The following is a 17,502-nucleotide window of genomic DNA, read 5'->3' on the forward strand; positions in this document are numbered from 1 at the left end:
CTTGTCACCTGAATATGTTTTTTTTTTCTATATTTCATTTTATCTGTTTCTAATATCGTGTTATAATTTCATGTATTGACTCGTTCCATGACCATGGAGATTTCTCCTTAATTTGGTCCCACGGAACAATAAATAAATAAATAAATAAATAAAAAAATATGGAATCAATTTGACATCCCCTGTCGATAGCACTTATTACTTCACGAGTATAAAGAGCTAGTTTTGTTTCACAAGAACGATATTTTCTGAATCCGTGCTGACTATGTGTCAATAAATCTTTTTCTTCAGGGTACTTCATAATGTTCCAAAACCCTACTGCAAATCGACGTTAGTGATATAGGTCTGTAATTCAGCGGATTACTCCTACTTCCCCTTTTGGGTATTGGTGCGACTTGAGCAATTTTCCAGTCTTTAGTTACGGATCTTTCTGTGAGCGAGTGGTTGTATATAATTGTTAAATATGGAGCTATTTTATCAGCATGCTTTGAGAGTAACCTGACTGGTATACAATCTGGACCGGAGGCCTTGCCTTTATTAAGTGATTTAAGCTGCTTTGCTACACCGAGAATATCTTGGCAATTGTTCTTGTTTGGAATTCAGAAATATTTACTTTATCTTCTTTGGTGAAAGAGTTTCGGAAAACCGTGTTTGATAACTCTGCTTTAGTGGCACTGTCATCAGTGAATTCACCGTTGTTATTGTGCAGCGAAGGTATTGATTGTGTCTTGCCACTGGTGTGCTTTATGTAGGACCAGAATCTCTTTAGGTTTTCTGCCAGATTTCAAGACAGAATTTCATTGTAGAAATTATTAAAAGTATCTCGCATTGAAGTACGTGCTTTATTTTGAACTTCTGTAAAATTTTGCCAATCTTGGGGATTTTGCATTCTTTGAAATTTGGCATGCTTTTTGCGTTGCTTCTGCAACAACGATCTGACCTGTTTTGTGTACCATGACGGATCAGTACCATCACTTATTAATTTATGTCAACTGCTGTCGATTCTCTCTCTCTCTCTCTCTCTCTCTCTCTCTCTCTCTCTCTCTCTCAAAACATTCCACAACACTTACATGAGATCGGAAGGAGTGAAGACTGTCTCTTAAAAAGGCGTTAAGAGCATTTTTATCATTTTTTTTCAATAGATATACTTTGCATTTCTTTTTGATGGTTGTAGGTGTTACAGTATTCAGTCTAGCATCAACTGCCTTGTGGTCGCTAATCCCTGTATTCGTCAAAATACTCACTATCTGTCCAGGATTATTCGCTGCTAAAAGGTCAAGTATGCTTTTGCAACCTTTTACGCTTCGAGTGGGCTCATGAACTAATCGTTCAAAATAATTTTCTGAGAAAGCATTCTGTAGCATTTTGGATGATGTTTTATGCCTGCCGCCATCTTTAAACGTATAATTTTTCCAGCACATCAAGGGTAGATTGAAGCGACCACCGACTATAATCATATGAGCGGGGTACTTATTTGAAATGAGACAAGTTTTCTTTGAACTGTTCAGCAACTATATCTTCTGAGTAGGGGGTCAATAAAACGATCCAATTAATAGTTTAGTCCAATTGTCAGGTATAACCTCTACCCATACTATTTCGCAGCAACTATCTACTTCAATTTCGCTACAAGGCAAACTAACTCTGGCAGCACTAAAGACTGCACCACCAACTGTATTTAATCAATCCTTTCTGAACACTGTTATATCGTTTGAAAAAATTTCGGCTGAACTTATTTCTGGCTTCAGCCAGCACTCCGTACCTACAACTATTTGAACTTCAGTGCTTTCTATTAGGGCCTGGAGCTCTGGTTCTTTCCAAACACAGCTACGACAATTTACAACTACAATACCAATCGTTTCTACAACTACCTTACTGTGTTTTACCTGCCCACATTTAGACGGATGCCTCTTCTGTGGTTTCGTGAGACCCTCTAACCTACAAAAACTGCCCAGTCCCTTCCACACAGCCCCCACTACCCGTGTAGCCATCTCCTGTGTAGTAGACTCCCGACCTATTAAGCGGAACCCGGAAACCCACCACCCAATGGCGCAAGTCAAGGAATCTGCAGCCTACAAGGTCACAGAACAGCCTGAGCCTCTGATTCAGACCCTCCACTCGGCTCTGTACCAAAGGACCAGTCGGTTCTATCGATGATGCTGCAGATCGTGAGCTCCGCCTTAATCTCGGAAGCAAGACTGGCAGCACTCTTTACCATTTCCGCTAGCCACCCGAAACCTGACAGAATCTGCTCCGATCCAAAGTGACGCACGTCACTGATACTGACATGAGCCACTACCTGCAGTAGGCTGCACTCTGTACTCTTCATGGTATCCGGAAGCACCCTTTCCACATCCAGAATGACTTCCTTCGTAATGCACACGGAGTGCATACTGGCTTCCTTCCCCTCCTTGGCATCCATGTTCTTAAAGGACCACATTACGCGCCTAATGTTGGAGCTCCCAAATACCAGCAAACCCACCCTCTGTGAATTCCCAGACCTTGTGGCCCGAGAAGCTTCCTCTGGAACAGGGTGGACGACTGCATCCGGCTCAGCGACATCGTCAGCCACAGATAACGCTTGAAACCTGTTCATCAAACGAACCGGAGAGGCCCTACGATCAGCCCCTCGGAAAGTTTTTCACTGCCTGCCAGACTTTGGAATAATCTCCCACTCAATCACAGGTGAGGGGTCAACCTCAGTGCAGGCAGTTCATCCACACATGGAGCACCCCCTCCTCCAGCACAACAATGTCAGATCACACACAAGTGCTGCGACTTCTGCAACAATCCAACACCTTGGGTTCACTGCCATCAATCATCCTCCATATAGACCCAACTTCGCCCCATGCAACTTTTGCCTGTTTCCAAAACATAAAGAACACATTTGTTGACTTCAATTTGATAGTGATGAAGCACTACAGGCAGAGGTGATGATGTGGCCCTGTCAACAAAGTCAAACAATCTACAGTGATAGTATCAACTGGTCTCTTGTTGGGAAAATGTGTTCATCGCCAGGATGACCATTTTAAGAAATAAATACATAGGCATGAAGAACAAAGTTATAGAATGTTAATAAAATTTGTTTTATTTTAAAAGCTTTAAGAGTTGTCACATAAAAAATTTGGAGGAATTACTTTTCAGCATGCACTTTAAACATTTCTACAGGAGACACACTACAGCTGCTACTGCTCTACAGCACTGCTGATTTTCAAGGTTAGCAACAATGTTAACTTTAAGTGGTACAATTTCACAATTCATTTATTGAAATTCAATTTCCTTATGTATTCTGCACTGTAAGAACTGTGAACTGTTGCAATCAATAATGGATGGAAATCACATTAGTGACTCTGCTGAGAAGTATGGGTCTACAAGTTTGCACTTCACAATTGATCTGACAGACAAGACAACAAAAACTTTAAGTTACTGGTAATTCATGAAGCATAGACCACAAACAACTGTGAATACACTGCAGCCATCGGGCAAGGAATGCTGTTCAAAATGACCTCTGTGGATGCGGGCGAAACCAACATGACCATCAGCCATTGAGCCATCGGTGTAAACCACTTCAGAGCCCCGGGACACAACAAGACTTGAGAGGGAGTGACAGCGAAGAGCGGCAGGAGTTACTAAGTCATGCACAAGGCCCAGACGAATCTGTGTACACCATGGAGGTGTATGTAGATGGACCTGGATGGGAGGTGGTAAAGGGAAAGACTCCAGTTCAGAAAGAAGGAATCGCACGCGAACCACTCTCCTGTTGCTAGGCGAATGCCACAGGGGTGCATTGGGTCGAGTAAACGCAATGCTGAGGGCGTGATCAAACCATAAATCAGACTCCCATAGTCAAGGCAGGATTGAACAAGGGCTTTGTAGAGCTGCAGCAGAGTACAGCAATCTGCACCCCAGTTGGTGTTGCTCAAGCAGCAGAAGGTATTGAGGTGCTGCCAGCACTTCCGCTTAAGCTGACGAAGGTGAGGTAGCCAAGTCAATCGGGCGTCGAAAACCAGTCCTAAGAATTGATATGTCTCAACTAAAGTGAGTGGATCGTCATAAAGGTAAAGTTCTGGTTCTGGATGAACGGTACGGCGCCGACATAAGTGAATGACACGTGACTTAGCGGCCGAAAACTGGAAGCCATGAGCGAGAGCCCATGACTGCACCTTGTGAATGGCTCCCTGTAGGTGCCGCTCAGCAACACCAGTACTGGTGGAGCAGTATGAAATGCAGAAGTTGTCTGCATACAGAGAGCGTGAGACCGACGACCCTACAGCTGGAGTCAGTAGGCAATGTGACTCGAGGACCAGACCCAACCCAACCGCCGACACACCATATTTTCCAGCAGCTTACAAACAACGTTGGTGAGGCTGATGGGCCAATAGTTATCCACATCAAGCGGGTTTTTGCCGGGTTTGAGCACCAGAACGATGGTGCTTTTCTGCAATTGCGATGGAAAGATGCCATCGCACCAGATGTGGTTGAATATAACGAGGGGAATTTGCATGTAGTCACATGAGAGATGTTTAATCAGCTAACTGTGGATCCAATCTGGCCCAGGAGCTGTGTCGGGGCAATGTGCAATAGCAATGAGGAGCTCCCACTCCATAAATGGGGCATTATAGGGTTCACTGTGGCGTGTAGTGAATGGTGAATGAGAGGACTTTCCTTTCCATCTGCTGTTTGCGGGTGTGAAAGGCTGGGGGGGGGGGGGGGGGGGAAGTCCTGGGCTGCAAATGGATAAATTAATGGCCGAGTATCTACCATGAGCCACACTGAAATGTGTGGCGGCCCCAGTATTTAAGAGGCAGAGGTTGAAATGAGACAGTAAAGTTTCGACACCTCTGCCTCGGTCAGTAAGCAGGTGTCGCCCCAGAAGGGGTTATGGGTGTTAAAATCTCTCAAAAGTAGGAAAGGTTTAGGGAGTTGATCAATCAGTGCAGCTAATACATTCTGGGGTACTGCACCATCTAAAGGAAGATATACATTCCAGACAGTTATTTCCTGTGTCGTCTGTATTCTGACAGTCACAGCTTCAAGAGGGGCTTGAAGGGGCACAGGTTCACTACAGACAGTTTAGGACATAAACGCGAACTCCACCTGACACTCTATTACATTCGCTACGGTTCCTGTAATACCCCTTATAGCCACGGAGGACAGGGGTCTGCATTGCCGGGAACCAGGTTTCATGGAAGGCAATGCAGAAAGCAGGTGTGAAGCTTAACAGTTGCCGTAGCTCAGCCAGGCGGTGGAAAAAGCCCCCGCAATTCCACTGGATGATGACAATCATGAGACTGGAAACGCATGGAAAATTCAATGAGCAGTCTATATCCATTGTGTCTGAGGGTCCAGCGAGATCTAGGTCCTCAGCGGATGCCAGAATCTCCACCCCATCCTCAGATGTAGAACTTGTAGGTAGCGGTGGTGTGGGTGCCACCGCAAGTTTCTTGTTCTTAGGGGTCTTCTTTTTTGATTTCTCGCACTGTTCCTTGGATTTCCCTGGCTGGGAGGACTTCACTGAATCAGTCTCCGGGACTGAGGATGAGCGTGAAGCCCTACGACCAGCTGCTTTTGGGCTCTTCAACTGCTGGCAGGTGTCATCTTTCCCACTAGGACAAACCTGAGAAGGGAGTGACCCAAGGGACCCCTTCCGAGCGAGAGGAGCCAAAGAAGCCTTACGCTTCTCTCGCTCAGAAGTGGGGACTGAAATCCCCAATGGTTGGGGGGTTGTTGCTTCCAAAGTAGGTGGTGCAGGAGCAACAGGGAGGGAAGTGCCCCCCACCACCAAGGGGGCAGGTGTAGTCTCCCAGTTCTGAGAAGTGACAGGAATTCAAGGAACTGATGGGGCGACAACTGTTCTCGTAGCGGCGGCTTATAAGGAGGTCATAGCCACAGGATGTAAGCACTTAAATTTCCTCTTAGCCTCAGTGTAGGTCAGTCGGTCCAGGGTCTTATATTCCATTATTCTTCTCTCTTTCTGTAAAATCATGCAGTCTGGCAAGCAAGGTGAATGATGTTCTCTTTAGCTGACACAGATGGGAGGCGAGGATGGTCGAACTTCCAGCACTTAAGGCACTGCATTGTGGGAGGGATATATGGCTTGATGTCACAGTGGTAGACCATCACCTTGACCTTCTTGGGCAACGTGTCACCCTCAAAGGCCAAGATTAATGCTCCGGTGGCAACCTGGTTATCCCTCAGACCCCAATGGATGCGTCGGACAAAACAAACACCTCACCACTGTAAATTGGTGCACAGCTCATTGTCTGACTGCAAAAGACAGTCCCTGTGCAATATAATACCCTGGACCATATTTAAGCTCTTATGAGGCGTGATGGCAACAGAAACATCCCCCAACTTGCCACAAGCGAGTGACTGGGCAGAGGATGCTGTTTTTATCAAAACTAACCCAGAGCGCATTTTGGACAAACCTTCCACCTCCCCAAACTTGTCCTCCAAATTCTCCACAAAAAACAGAGGTTTCATGGACATGAAAGATTCCCAATCAACTCTCATACATACGAGGTACCGGGGCAAGTAAGCTTCACTGTCATCCTTAGCCTGGCATTCCTCTCATGGTGTGGCCAGGGAGGGGAATGACTTGGGGTCATATTTCTTAGCATTAAAGTTAGACTTTGCCCACTTAGAGACTGCTGGTGGCAGACCACCTGCAAGAGATGACATACTACGCTTCATGGCGTGTCATCCACCCTGATGCCACCCACTCCGACCAGGGCCCCTCTCCACGGGCGCCACCCAGCCGCAGCGAAGGCCACCTGGCATGATGGCCATTGCCGGGAGTCTCGATGCCCCAGGGTGATGGGCATCTACTCCTTGGCATACGTGGGGAGTTAACAGCTCAGGCATCAGCAGAGCAATCCCTGTGTTGTCAGCGGCTACAACTAACAGGGTACATGGTGGCTCCACAACAACAGATTGTCTACCATGCTGGATAGGAGGTACAAGAAAGTCCATGGTCATTGTCGGCACAGAAAGTGACACTGCATAGTGCATGGTGGAAAAACGCACCCAGGAATGTGTCCTCGTCCAAGAGATGGAGAATGGGCGGAACTGCAATGCGACGACGAGAAAGTGGGCTAAAGATCTCAATGCATGATGGACACGATGCACCATGTAAGGTGCCCTTCCGCAATTGGCTCGCTCTTCGGGAAAAGTTTGAAAAATGGAGGTCAAACCCTACAGGGGACCGTCACATAAAGGCCAAAACTTGTAAGACTCCTTTTAGTCACATCTTACGACAGGCAGGAATACCTCGTGCCTTTTCTTACCCCCAGACCTGCAGGGGGTCGGGTAGTAGGAAGCTCCCTCATGTTTGACTCTTTGTAGAAAAACCATACCAAAAGTAAAACTGCTTCCAGGATTTACTTATAAATGCCAAGAAAAGGTATTGATGACAGACAAACAGATGTCACACTGATAGAAGATTATTTGGAACAGAATACTAGGTTTTTTGCTTAACAGAATGAAAAAGTTGGTACTGGATTCTTTCAAGGGTTGTCACACATAGGAAGGTAAGGACATGATATCAAAGAACAATACAGACCTGATAATAATTCCTGGTGGTGTGACCTCTGGTGGTATGACCTCACAACTTCAACGAAATGGATGTTGTTGTGAACTGACTTTTCAAGGCTCATCTGTGACAGCTTTACAGGCAGAAATTTCTTCAAGGAGATCATGCCCTCACTCCAAGGGGGGTGAGGGATGGGAGTTAAAGGAACCTTCAGTATCCATACTGGACCAGTGGATGCTTACTGTCTGGGACAGAATATCACAATGCTATGGTTGGCTCAGAAGATGATGATGTATGTGAGGTCTTCCAGGAAGGAAGAAATGGCAGTAGACTTACAAATTATGATGATGATGATAACAGTGATAATGACTACTAAAACAGTGGTATGGGAGACACCTGGGTTAGATAATAGCCAAAAAAGTACATGAAGATAAAAAATTAATGCAAAACCTTTTTTTAAAAATTATTATCTCCTTTTACAGAAAAATCCAGACAATAAATGGCGTAAGTTGAGAATAGGTATAATGTTTACTTTTTAGACAGATATTTTATATCAATAAAACAATCTGTAATTTTGATTAGTCATAGTATGGTAAAAATAAGAATTTCTCAAGAGCAATTTTAAAAAAAGGGGGGGGGGGGAGGGTCACCGTACATTCAGGGTCATTTTATTGTCTGATAAATGCAGGCATTTAGAGCTCACATTTTGCTCCTGCTCCAGGTGCATTCAAATCCCCAATTACAAACTCATGTACACAACTAATACCAACTCTAACCCACCAACAGCTTCCCAGATATTAACGATAAATTATTATGTTTTTGACTATTAGCAGATGTTCCAAAATTACAATGATAATACTCTATTATCCACAGTCAGAGTTTTCACTCATCTTTGGATTACAGCTTGTCACACTGCTCTGAAACAATGAGCAGAAGAAATCACTGAATCCTTACCAGTGACACTCTCTCTTACATAGCTCCCACACCAATATCAAAGTTTCTACTGACATTTCCAGTAGCTTTGGTGTAAGTACATACAGACAATAATAGATTATTGTTAATAACTTCATACACACTTTCTGAACTTGCCTTGCATTTCTTCAAATCCTAAGTAACATACTAATGCACAATCTATTGGTGTGATAAAAGTCACACACCACTGATTTTACACATACTGCTTTCAGAAGCTGATACACAGAGGAAGTACAGAAGTATAATATATCATTGGCATAACTTAAAAACTCCGATTTTTAGAGGTTTCAAAAAACCTACAATAGTGAAAACAAACACGTCTCCATATCACTGCAATAGTGAAAGCTGAAATACGTCTCTACGAGGTGCGACAATAAAGTAATGAGGCTGATTTTCTTTACAAGATGTGGCAACCCTGCAGGCTTGCGTAGGCACAATATCTTTGACTTTGGTCTATAAGCTGCTTCTAGTCCAAGCGGCACTTAGATGCAACTGCTCAGTCATGAATTGTGCTGTAATAAGTTAACACGTGTTTGTGTCTCTTGTCACGGAAATGGAACCGCATAATATTGCGCAACAGTATGCCATTTCTTTTCGCATTAAATTGGGTGAAAATGCGACGACAACTTACGGTAAGCTTCATAAAGCTTTTGAAGAGGAGGTTATGTCAAGAGCTCAAGTTTTTCATTGGCATAAAATGTTTAGTGAAGGCAGAACGAATACTGAAGATGAAGACCGCAGTGGACGACCATCAACCTCAGGGACGGATGTCAACTTGGCCAGGGTGCGTGAACTTGTACGATCTGATCGAAGATTATCTGTGAAAATGATTGCAGAAGAACTGAACATCAATCAAGAAATGGTTTGTCTAATAATAACTGAAGTTCTTGGTATGAGAAAGATTTGTGCAAAAACGGTCCCCAAAAATCTCACACCACAACAGTGAGAAACACGGAAAAATGTGGCAACTGATCTGTTAGAGCAAACAGAAATCAATCCAGAATTGTTGAGGCTTGTTATCTCTGGTGATGAAAGTTGGTTTTTTCAGTACGATCCAGAGACAAAACGCCAACATTCGCAATGGTGCTCAAAGGGATCACCCAAACCAAAAAAAAACTCGCGTGTCAAAGTCAAAAGTGAAATGCATGCTTGTGTGCTGCTTTGATTCCAAGGGAATTGTTCATAAAGAGTGGGTGCCTCCTGGACAAACAGTTAACCAATATTACTACAAAGAAATTTTAGAAAGATTTTGTAAAAGAGTTCTTCGTGTCTGCGGCAACATTGCTGATAATTGGATTCTGCATCACGATAATGCGCCATCCCATGCTGCTCTGTCAGTACAGCAATTTTTAATCTCAAAACAAATTTCAGTACTACCACAGCCACCTTATTCACCAGATATCACTCCAAGAATCAAAATGGCGGTCAAGGGACACCATTTTCAAACAAGATGTCCAAAAAGCTGTGATGAGGGTCTTGGAGGATATTACAGAAGATGAGTTCGAGAAATGTTACCATCAATGGCAGAAGCGCAGGAGTGTGTGCAATCAGAAGGGAACTACTTTGAAGGAGACAACACTAAACTTGACTAAAATGGTGAGCAACATTTTTTTTCACATCATTCTCATTACTTTATTGTTGCGCCTCTTATATCAGCTTAGATGGGTGTGCCCAATTCATTAATATTCTCACGTAAGGGAAAGACTGTGTACACTATTTAAAGGAAAAAAGAATCATCTTGTTGATTACTACACTTTTTCATCTTTAGTTATTTGTTGCTAAAGGTGAGAGTTAGCTAGTGTCATGTTCCAAGGATCACTTGCACAATAAATCATAATGATGTGGAATTTACATGCACACCGCGACAGTCTTATCAGTCCTGAAACTGTGTTCCCTGTCATGAAGTATCACTATTTTTAATAGTTATTTCTCTATTCCAAACATTTTTCAGTCTGTCACAAATTTATAAGTTTTAAAATTTAGTATTGCCTGAAAAAGAACAACAATTTACTTATAGAAAGAATGTCATCCATACCTCATAAACTCTGAATGAGAATTCTGAATTCATTGCTTTAGATGTCTGCATATAACTCAAAGGTTGTCCAGATAAAACAGTCTTCATTGTCGTTGGATTCTTAGACATTTTTATTATAAATTCCGATGCAAGTTTTGTGAGGTGCAGGTCGTTTGTAAACAGACACGTAACTGAGTTTGCCAGTAAGCCTTGATCACAGATCACTGGCAACAGGCTCTCGAATTCCACTGCTTTCAAAAGCTGATACACAGAGGAAATACAGAATTATAATGTATCATTGGCACAACTTAAATATTCTGTGATTTAAGAATTTACAAACTAACACACAATTACATAATAAATTCATGAAAACACACTATAATAAATACATTAAAACACCGATTGTATTACATTAAAAAATTATGTGGAAAACCAGAAGTATTGCATATCAATAATGAACAACTATCATCTCATGTGGAACAACATTACTTATAATGGGACAGTAGTATCTGGTAGGATTTCTGGCATGTGTGTGAAAATTTCTTATATTGATTACTTGATCAAACTTCAGCAACACTGCTTCTTCTCATAAACAGTCGAATAAGATATAGTTGCTGTTTTGGAGAGGGCAGCTCCTGTCACATACACACATGGAATAGTTCAGCATGTCACATGATAGGAATGCCAACCGACCTCGTGCTGGCACCAATGCCGGTTGATCAAGATTCATTATACAACCAAATGTTATCTCGTTCAGGCTGTGGGTTGGGTGGATAAGGCACCATTCCCAACATCATGCACACTAAGGGTTTTTGACGTCACCATACCAAGCATGTACCATGACCAACTCAATTTAAACTGGCAGAATCTGTGCTGTGGAGGATGACAAATATCCAGGTTGACCATCATCATGTATAGCTGCAGGTAACATTGTTGTTGGTATCAGATGAAGACAGTACATAGGAGTGATAGAATAGTAGTGTATTTGATAGTTTTCTGGAAAATAGTGTATTTGATAGTTTCCTGGAAATGTCTTAATGATTAATTATGTCACTTATGCTCCTGACATGCTTTTTTCCTCTTGAATTTCAGTATTCTTTAATAAAAACAGAAATGAAATTCAAATAATTAGAAAGCCCACTAAAACACTCCGTTCAAGTCATGTGATTTTTTTTTTTTTTTTTTTTTTTTTTTTGTTTTAGGGCGCAAAACTGCTATGGTCATTAGCGCCCAGCCCGTGACTTAGGAAACAGTAAAAAACCGAAATTGAAAACCAGCAGCAATGGGAACAAAGTCATAAAATTGGAGAAACTAAAAGCAGAAGGAATGCTTAAAAATCCACTACAGAAAGGGGTTGGTTGTCCCCAAAAAAGGCTTCAAATGACTGACGTCATTTCACTGTCACTAATAAACTGGAGAACGCGGTCAGCTGAGCGCGTGTCATCTGCTAAAATCGACGATAGATCAGGCGATAGCTGTAGACGGGAGCGTAACGGATTAAAATAGGGGCATTCAATTAAAAGGTGTCTTACCGTCCACAGCTGAGAGCAGTGGGGACAGAGTGGGGGAGGATCGCCGCTTAAAAGATGTCGATGGCTAAAAAGACAGTGCCCTATCCGGAGTCTAGCTAAAATTACCTCCTCCCGACGACGCGCTCGGGAGGAAGAGGTCCAAGCGCAAGGAAGGGCTTTCACTTCCCGCAATTTATTATGGGGAAGTGTTGACCAATGGGCATGCCATAAATGAGCAACTTTTCGACATAAACCGCTCCGTAGATCGGTAAAGGGAAGCGACTGAATAGCTGGCCAAGGAAGAGAGACTGCAGCCTTGGCCGCTATATCGGCCGCCTCATTCCCACAGATACCAGCGTGTCCCGGGAGCCAGAGGAACGCCACCGAGACGCCCCCCAGGTGGAGCAAGCGCAGACAGTCCTGAATCCGGTGGACCAGAGGGTGCACAGGGTAAAGAGCTTGGAGACTGAGGAGAGAGCTGAGAGAATCTGAGCAGATAACGAACTGTATCCGTCGATGGCGGCGGATGTAGTGGACAGCCTGGAGAACAGTGTAAAGCTCCGCAGTATACACCGAACACTGGTCGGGAAGCCGAAATTGATTTGGGGTGTCGCCAACAATATAGGCACTCCCTACACCTAACGATGTTTTCGAGCCGTCGGTGTAAATAAATGTGGCGTCCGTCATTTGTGCACATAGAGCAGCAAATGCCCGACGATAAACAAGTGTAGGGGTACCATCCTTGGGAAATCGACAAAGGTCACGGAGCAGGCAGATCCGGGGACGGAGCCAAGGCGGTGCTGTACCCCAAGTTGTCAAGAAGGTTTTAGGAAAGCGGAAGGAAAGAGAATGGAGCAGCTGACGGAAGCGGACTCCCGGGGGTAGTAGGGAGGAGGAGCGGCCTGCATACCCTACATCAAAGGAGGCGTCGAAAAAAAGGTCATGGGCTGGATTAGCAGGCATGGAAGACAGATGGCTAGCATATCAACTCAGAAGGACTGCTCGCCGATTGGACAGCGGAGGTTCAGCAGTCTCAGCATAAACGCTTTCCACAGGGCTAGTGTAAAAAACTCCAGACACTAAACGTAATCCACGGTGGTGGAGAGAGTCGAGACGCCGAAGAATAGACGGCCGAGCAGAGGAGTAGACTATGCTTCCATAATCCAATTTCGAGCGCACTAAGGCGCGATAGAGGCGGAGAAGGACCACTCGGTCCGCTCCCCAGGAGGTACCATTCAGGACACGGAGGGTGTTAAGCGATCGCAGACAGCGAGCCGAAAGATAGGAAACGTGGGAGGACCAGCACAGTTTCCTGTCAAACATAAGACCCAAGAATTTAGCGACGTTGGAAAACGGAAGGTTGACAGGACCTAGATGTAAGGAGGGCGGAAGAAACTCCTTTCGTCGCCAAAAATTAACACAAACGGTCTTACTGGGAGAGAAACGGAAGCCGGTTTCGATGCTCCAAGAGTGGAGGCGATCGAGACATCCTTGAAGACGTCGTTCAAGAAGGCTGGTCCGTTGAGAGCTGTAGTAGATCACAAAATCGTCCACAAAGAGGGAGCCCGAGACATCAGGAAGGAGACAATCCATAATTGGATTTATGGCAATGGCAAACAGTACAACACTCAGCACGGAGCCCTGGGGTACCCCGTTTTCTTGGGAGAAAGTGCGGGAGAGACTAGTGTTCACCCGCACCCTAAATGTGCGCTCTGCCATAAATTCGTGAAGAAAAAGGGGCAGCCGGCCTCGAAAGCCCCAAGAGAACAGTGTGCGGAGGATGCCTGTCCTCCAACAGGTATCGTATGCTCTCTCCAGATCAAAAAATATTGCTACCGTTTGGCGTTTCCGGAGAAAATTGTTCATGATATAAGTGGAGAGAGCAACAAGATGGTCAACTGCAGAACGATGCTTTCGGAATCCGCATTGGGCAGGTGTTAAAAGACTGCGGGATTCCAGCCACCACGCTAAACGGTAATTCACCATATGCTCCAAAACCTTACAGACACTACTCGTGAGAGAAATGGGGCGATAGCTAGAGGGGAGATGTTTGTCCTTTCCAGGTTTCAGAACAGGAACGACGATAGCTTCCTGCCATCGTCTGGGAAAAGTACTGTCGGTCCAAATTCGATTATAAAGGCGAAGGAGGTAACGCAGACTATGGGTTGATAAATGCAGCAACATTTGGACGTGGATACCATCCGGTCCTGGGGCAGAGGAGCGAGAAGAAGAGAGTGCATGTTGGAGTTCCCGCAACGAGAAAACAGTATTGTAGCTTTCGCGATTTTGAGAGGAGAAAGCGAGAGGTCGCACTTCCGCCGCACGTTTCTTCGGGAGAAACGCTGGCGGGTAATTTGAAGAGCTCGAAATCTCAGCAAAGTGCTGACCCAACGAGTTAGAAATTGCGACGGGGTCCACTAATGTGTCATGCGCGACAGTGAGCCCAGAGACCAGGGAGAAACTAGGCGCGCCTGAGAACCGTCGAAGCCGACTCCAAACTTCCGAGGAGGGAGTGAAGGCGTTAAATGAGCTAATAAAGAATTTCCAGCTTGCCTTCTTGCTATCGCGGATGACACGACGGCATCGCGCTCGGAGCTGCTTATAGCGGATACAGTTGGCCAAAGTAGGATGGTGGCGGAAAACGCGGAGAGCACGTCGCCGCTCACGTAGTGCATCACGGCATGCCTCGTACCACCAAGGAACTGGGGGGCGCCGGGGCAATTCGGAGGTGCGTGGTATTGAATGTTCCGCAGCTGTAAGAATAACGTCGGTAATATGTGTGACCTCATCGTCGACGCTGGGAGAGTGACGGTCATCGAATGTCGCTAGAGATGAAAAAAGTGTCCAATCGGCTTGGGCAAACTTCCAGCGTCGCGGGCGCATATATGGCTGTTGAGGCTGCAGTCTAAGGACACATGGAAAGTGGTCACTCGAGTGTGTATCATCAAGGGCGAACCATTCGAAGCGCCGAGCTAGCGGAACAGTACCGACCGCAAGGTCCAAATGAGATAAATTTGTCATGGAGGCAGACAAAAATGTAGGGACCCCAGTGTTGAGGCAAACTAGATCTGCTTGGTGGAAGACGTCTAGCAATAGTGAGCCACGTGGACAAGGATGTGGAGATCCCCAAAGCGGGTGGTGGGCATTGAAGTCCCCAACCAGCAAATATGGGGGTGGAAGCTGACCAAGAACATGAAGGAGATCAGCTCGTGCCATTGGTGTGGACGATGGAATGTATACAGTACAAAGAGAGAACGTGTATCCGGAAAGGGAAAGACGGACGGCGACAGCTTGGAAGGAAGTGTTTAAATGGATTGGGTGATAATGGAGAGTTTCATGGAGAAGAATCATGAGTCCTCCATGTGCTGGAGTGCCTTCAACAGAGGGGAGATCATATCGGACGGATTGAAAATGAGGGAGAACAAAGCGGTCATGGGGACGCAGCTTTGTTTCCTGAAGACAGAAGATGACCGGCGAGTAGGATTGTAAGAGGATCGACAATTCATCCCGATTGGCTCGAATACCGCGGATATTCCAGTGGAGAATGGACATAGGGTGAACAGAAAATGGAGGAATGTGACCAAGGTCGCTGTCAACTCAACGACTGCTCTGAGCTTGCGACCGACAGCATGGAATGGCATTCAGCCGAAGGCAGAAGATCCTGATCCATAGGTTGGTCAGGAGCAGCTCCTGCCACCAGCGACCGGCCGGTTGATCGGCCGCCAGCAGTGCGCCTCGGCGACACAAAAGACGGCCGAGGGCGATTTCCGCCAGGTGGTGCTGTAGATGGGTCACGCCTTGGCGGAGAAGGAGAGGAACTGGGTTTCTTTGTAGCCTTCTTGGAAGTATGATGTTTAGAGGAAGGAGGAACCGATGGTTGGCAAGTTGCCGTACGTAAAAACTCTTCACGAGTATGCTCTTTTTTCGAAGACTTGGCGTCTGACTTTTGGGCTCGAGATTTAGCAGAACCCGACGAAGGGTGAGCCATAGAGTGGGCAGGCGAAAGTGGTGAGGTTGAACGGGCGATCTTTGCGCTGGCCGATCTGACGACCGTGGTACTAAAGGTGAGGTCGCAAGTCTGCGTGGCCGCCTCCTTTGTTGGCCGATGAGAAGCAAGGACAGCGCTGTATTTTCCTTTCTGAGGCACGGTGGGCTGTCGACTGGCGAATAATTTTCGAGCAGCAAAGGTCGACACCTTTTCCTTCACCCTTATTTCCTGGATGAGTTTTTCGTCCTTAAAAACGGGGCAATCTCGAGAGGAAGCAGCGTGGTCACCCATACAGTTGATGCAGCGAGGGGATGGAGGTGGACAAGCACCCTCATGGGCATCCTTGCCACACGTAACACATTTGGCCGGATTGGAACAGGACTGGCTGGTGTGATTGAACCGCTGGCATCGATAGCAACGCGTAGGGTTTGGGACGTAAGGGCGAACGGAAATTATCTCATAGCCTGCTTTGATTTTCGATGGGAGTTGAACTTTGTCAAATGTCAAGAAGACAGTGCGGGTTGGAATGATGTTTGTGTCAACCCTTTTCATAACTCTATGAACAGCCGTTACGCCCTGGTCAGACAGGTAATGCTGAATTTCTTCGTCAGACAATCCATCGAGGGAGCGTGTATAAACGACTCCACGCGAGGAATTTAAGGTACGGTGCGGTTCCACCCGGACAGGGAAGGTGTGGAGCAGAGAAGTACGCAGCAATTTTTGTGCCTGGAGGGCACTGTGTGTTTCTAACAACAGGGTGCCATTCCGTAATCTGGAACAAGACTTTACAGGACCTGCAATTGCGTCGACACCTTTCTGAATAATGAAAGGGTTGACCGTGGAGAAGTCGTGACCTTCGTCAGACCGAGAAACAACAAGGAACTGTGGCAACGATGGAAGAACCGTCTGTGGCTGAGACTCAGTGAACTTACGTTTGTGAGCAGACATAGTGGAAGGTGAGGAAACCATTGCGGAAGAATCCCCCATGATTACCGGCGTCTCCGATGGCGCGCTCCTCCCTTGTGGGGGCCCTCACTGAGGGCACACCCGCCTTAGGTGATTGTTCACACCTCAGGTCACACCTCCCGACAAACGGACGGAGGGACCAATCAGCACTTTCGGAAGGCATCAGCTCGGGTAATCACCCCTCCCTGGGCCTGGCCGTTACCAGGGGGTACGTACGTGTCCTACCTGTCTACCCGGGGCGGGGAATTACGCGTTACCCCGTCACCGGCTATGCATGGAAGTGCGTGGGTCGGCCTTCAGACACGCACAGGGAGGAAAAAAGAGAAAGGGAAAGGAAAGAAGAGAGGTCTCAAACGCCGCAGTGGAGAAAAGGGTAGAGAGAAGAGGTAAGGAAAATAGAAGGACAAAGGAAGGATGAAGACTTACAAGCAAGGAAGGCGAAGAATGTAGTATAGTTACAAGCGTCCGTCTCCGGACGTAGGCACAAACCAGAACCCCAGAAGGGGAGAAAGGGAAAGAAAGAGCC

At 45.8% G+C, this 17,502-nt stretch overlaps 1 protein-coding gene across 1 annotated transcript in view; it reads right to left on the bottom strand.

Annotated features, from left to right (window-relative positions):
• Positions 1-17,502, bottom strand: part of LOC126248703 (26S proteasome non-ATPase regulatory subunit 5-like) — a 178,637-nt gene that overhangs the window by 123,310 nt on the left and 37,825 nt on the right. Inside the window, exon 3 of the mRNA XM_049949989.1 lies at positions 10,533-10,772. Within this exon, the coding sequence (XP_049805946.1) occupies positions 10,533-10,772 (240 nt within the window). The remainder of the gene's footprint in view (positions 1-10,532; positions 10,773-17,502) is intronic.

The sequence above is a fragment of the Schistocerca nitens genome, chromosome 3 (genome assembly GCF_023898315.1).
Source record: "Schistocerca nitens isolate TAMUIC-IGC-003100 chromosome 3, iqSchNite1.1, whole genome shotgun sequence".
Classification (NCBI taxonomy): domain Eukaryota; kingdom Metazoa; phylum Arthropoda; class Insecta; order Orthoptera; family Acrididae; genus Schistocerca; species Schistocerca nitens.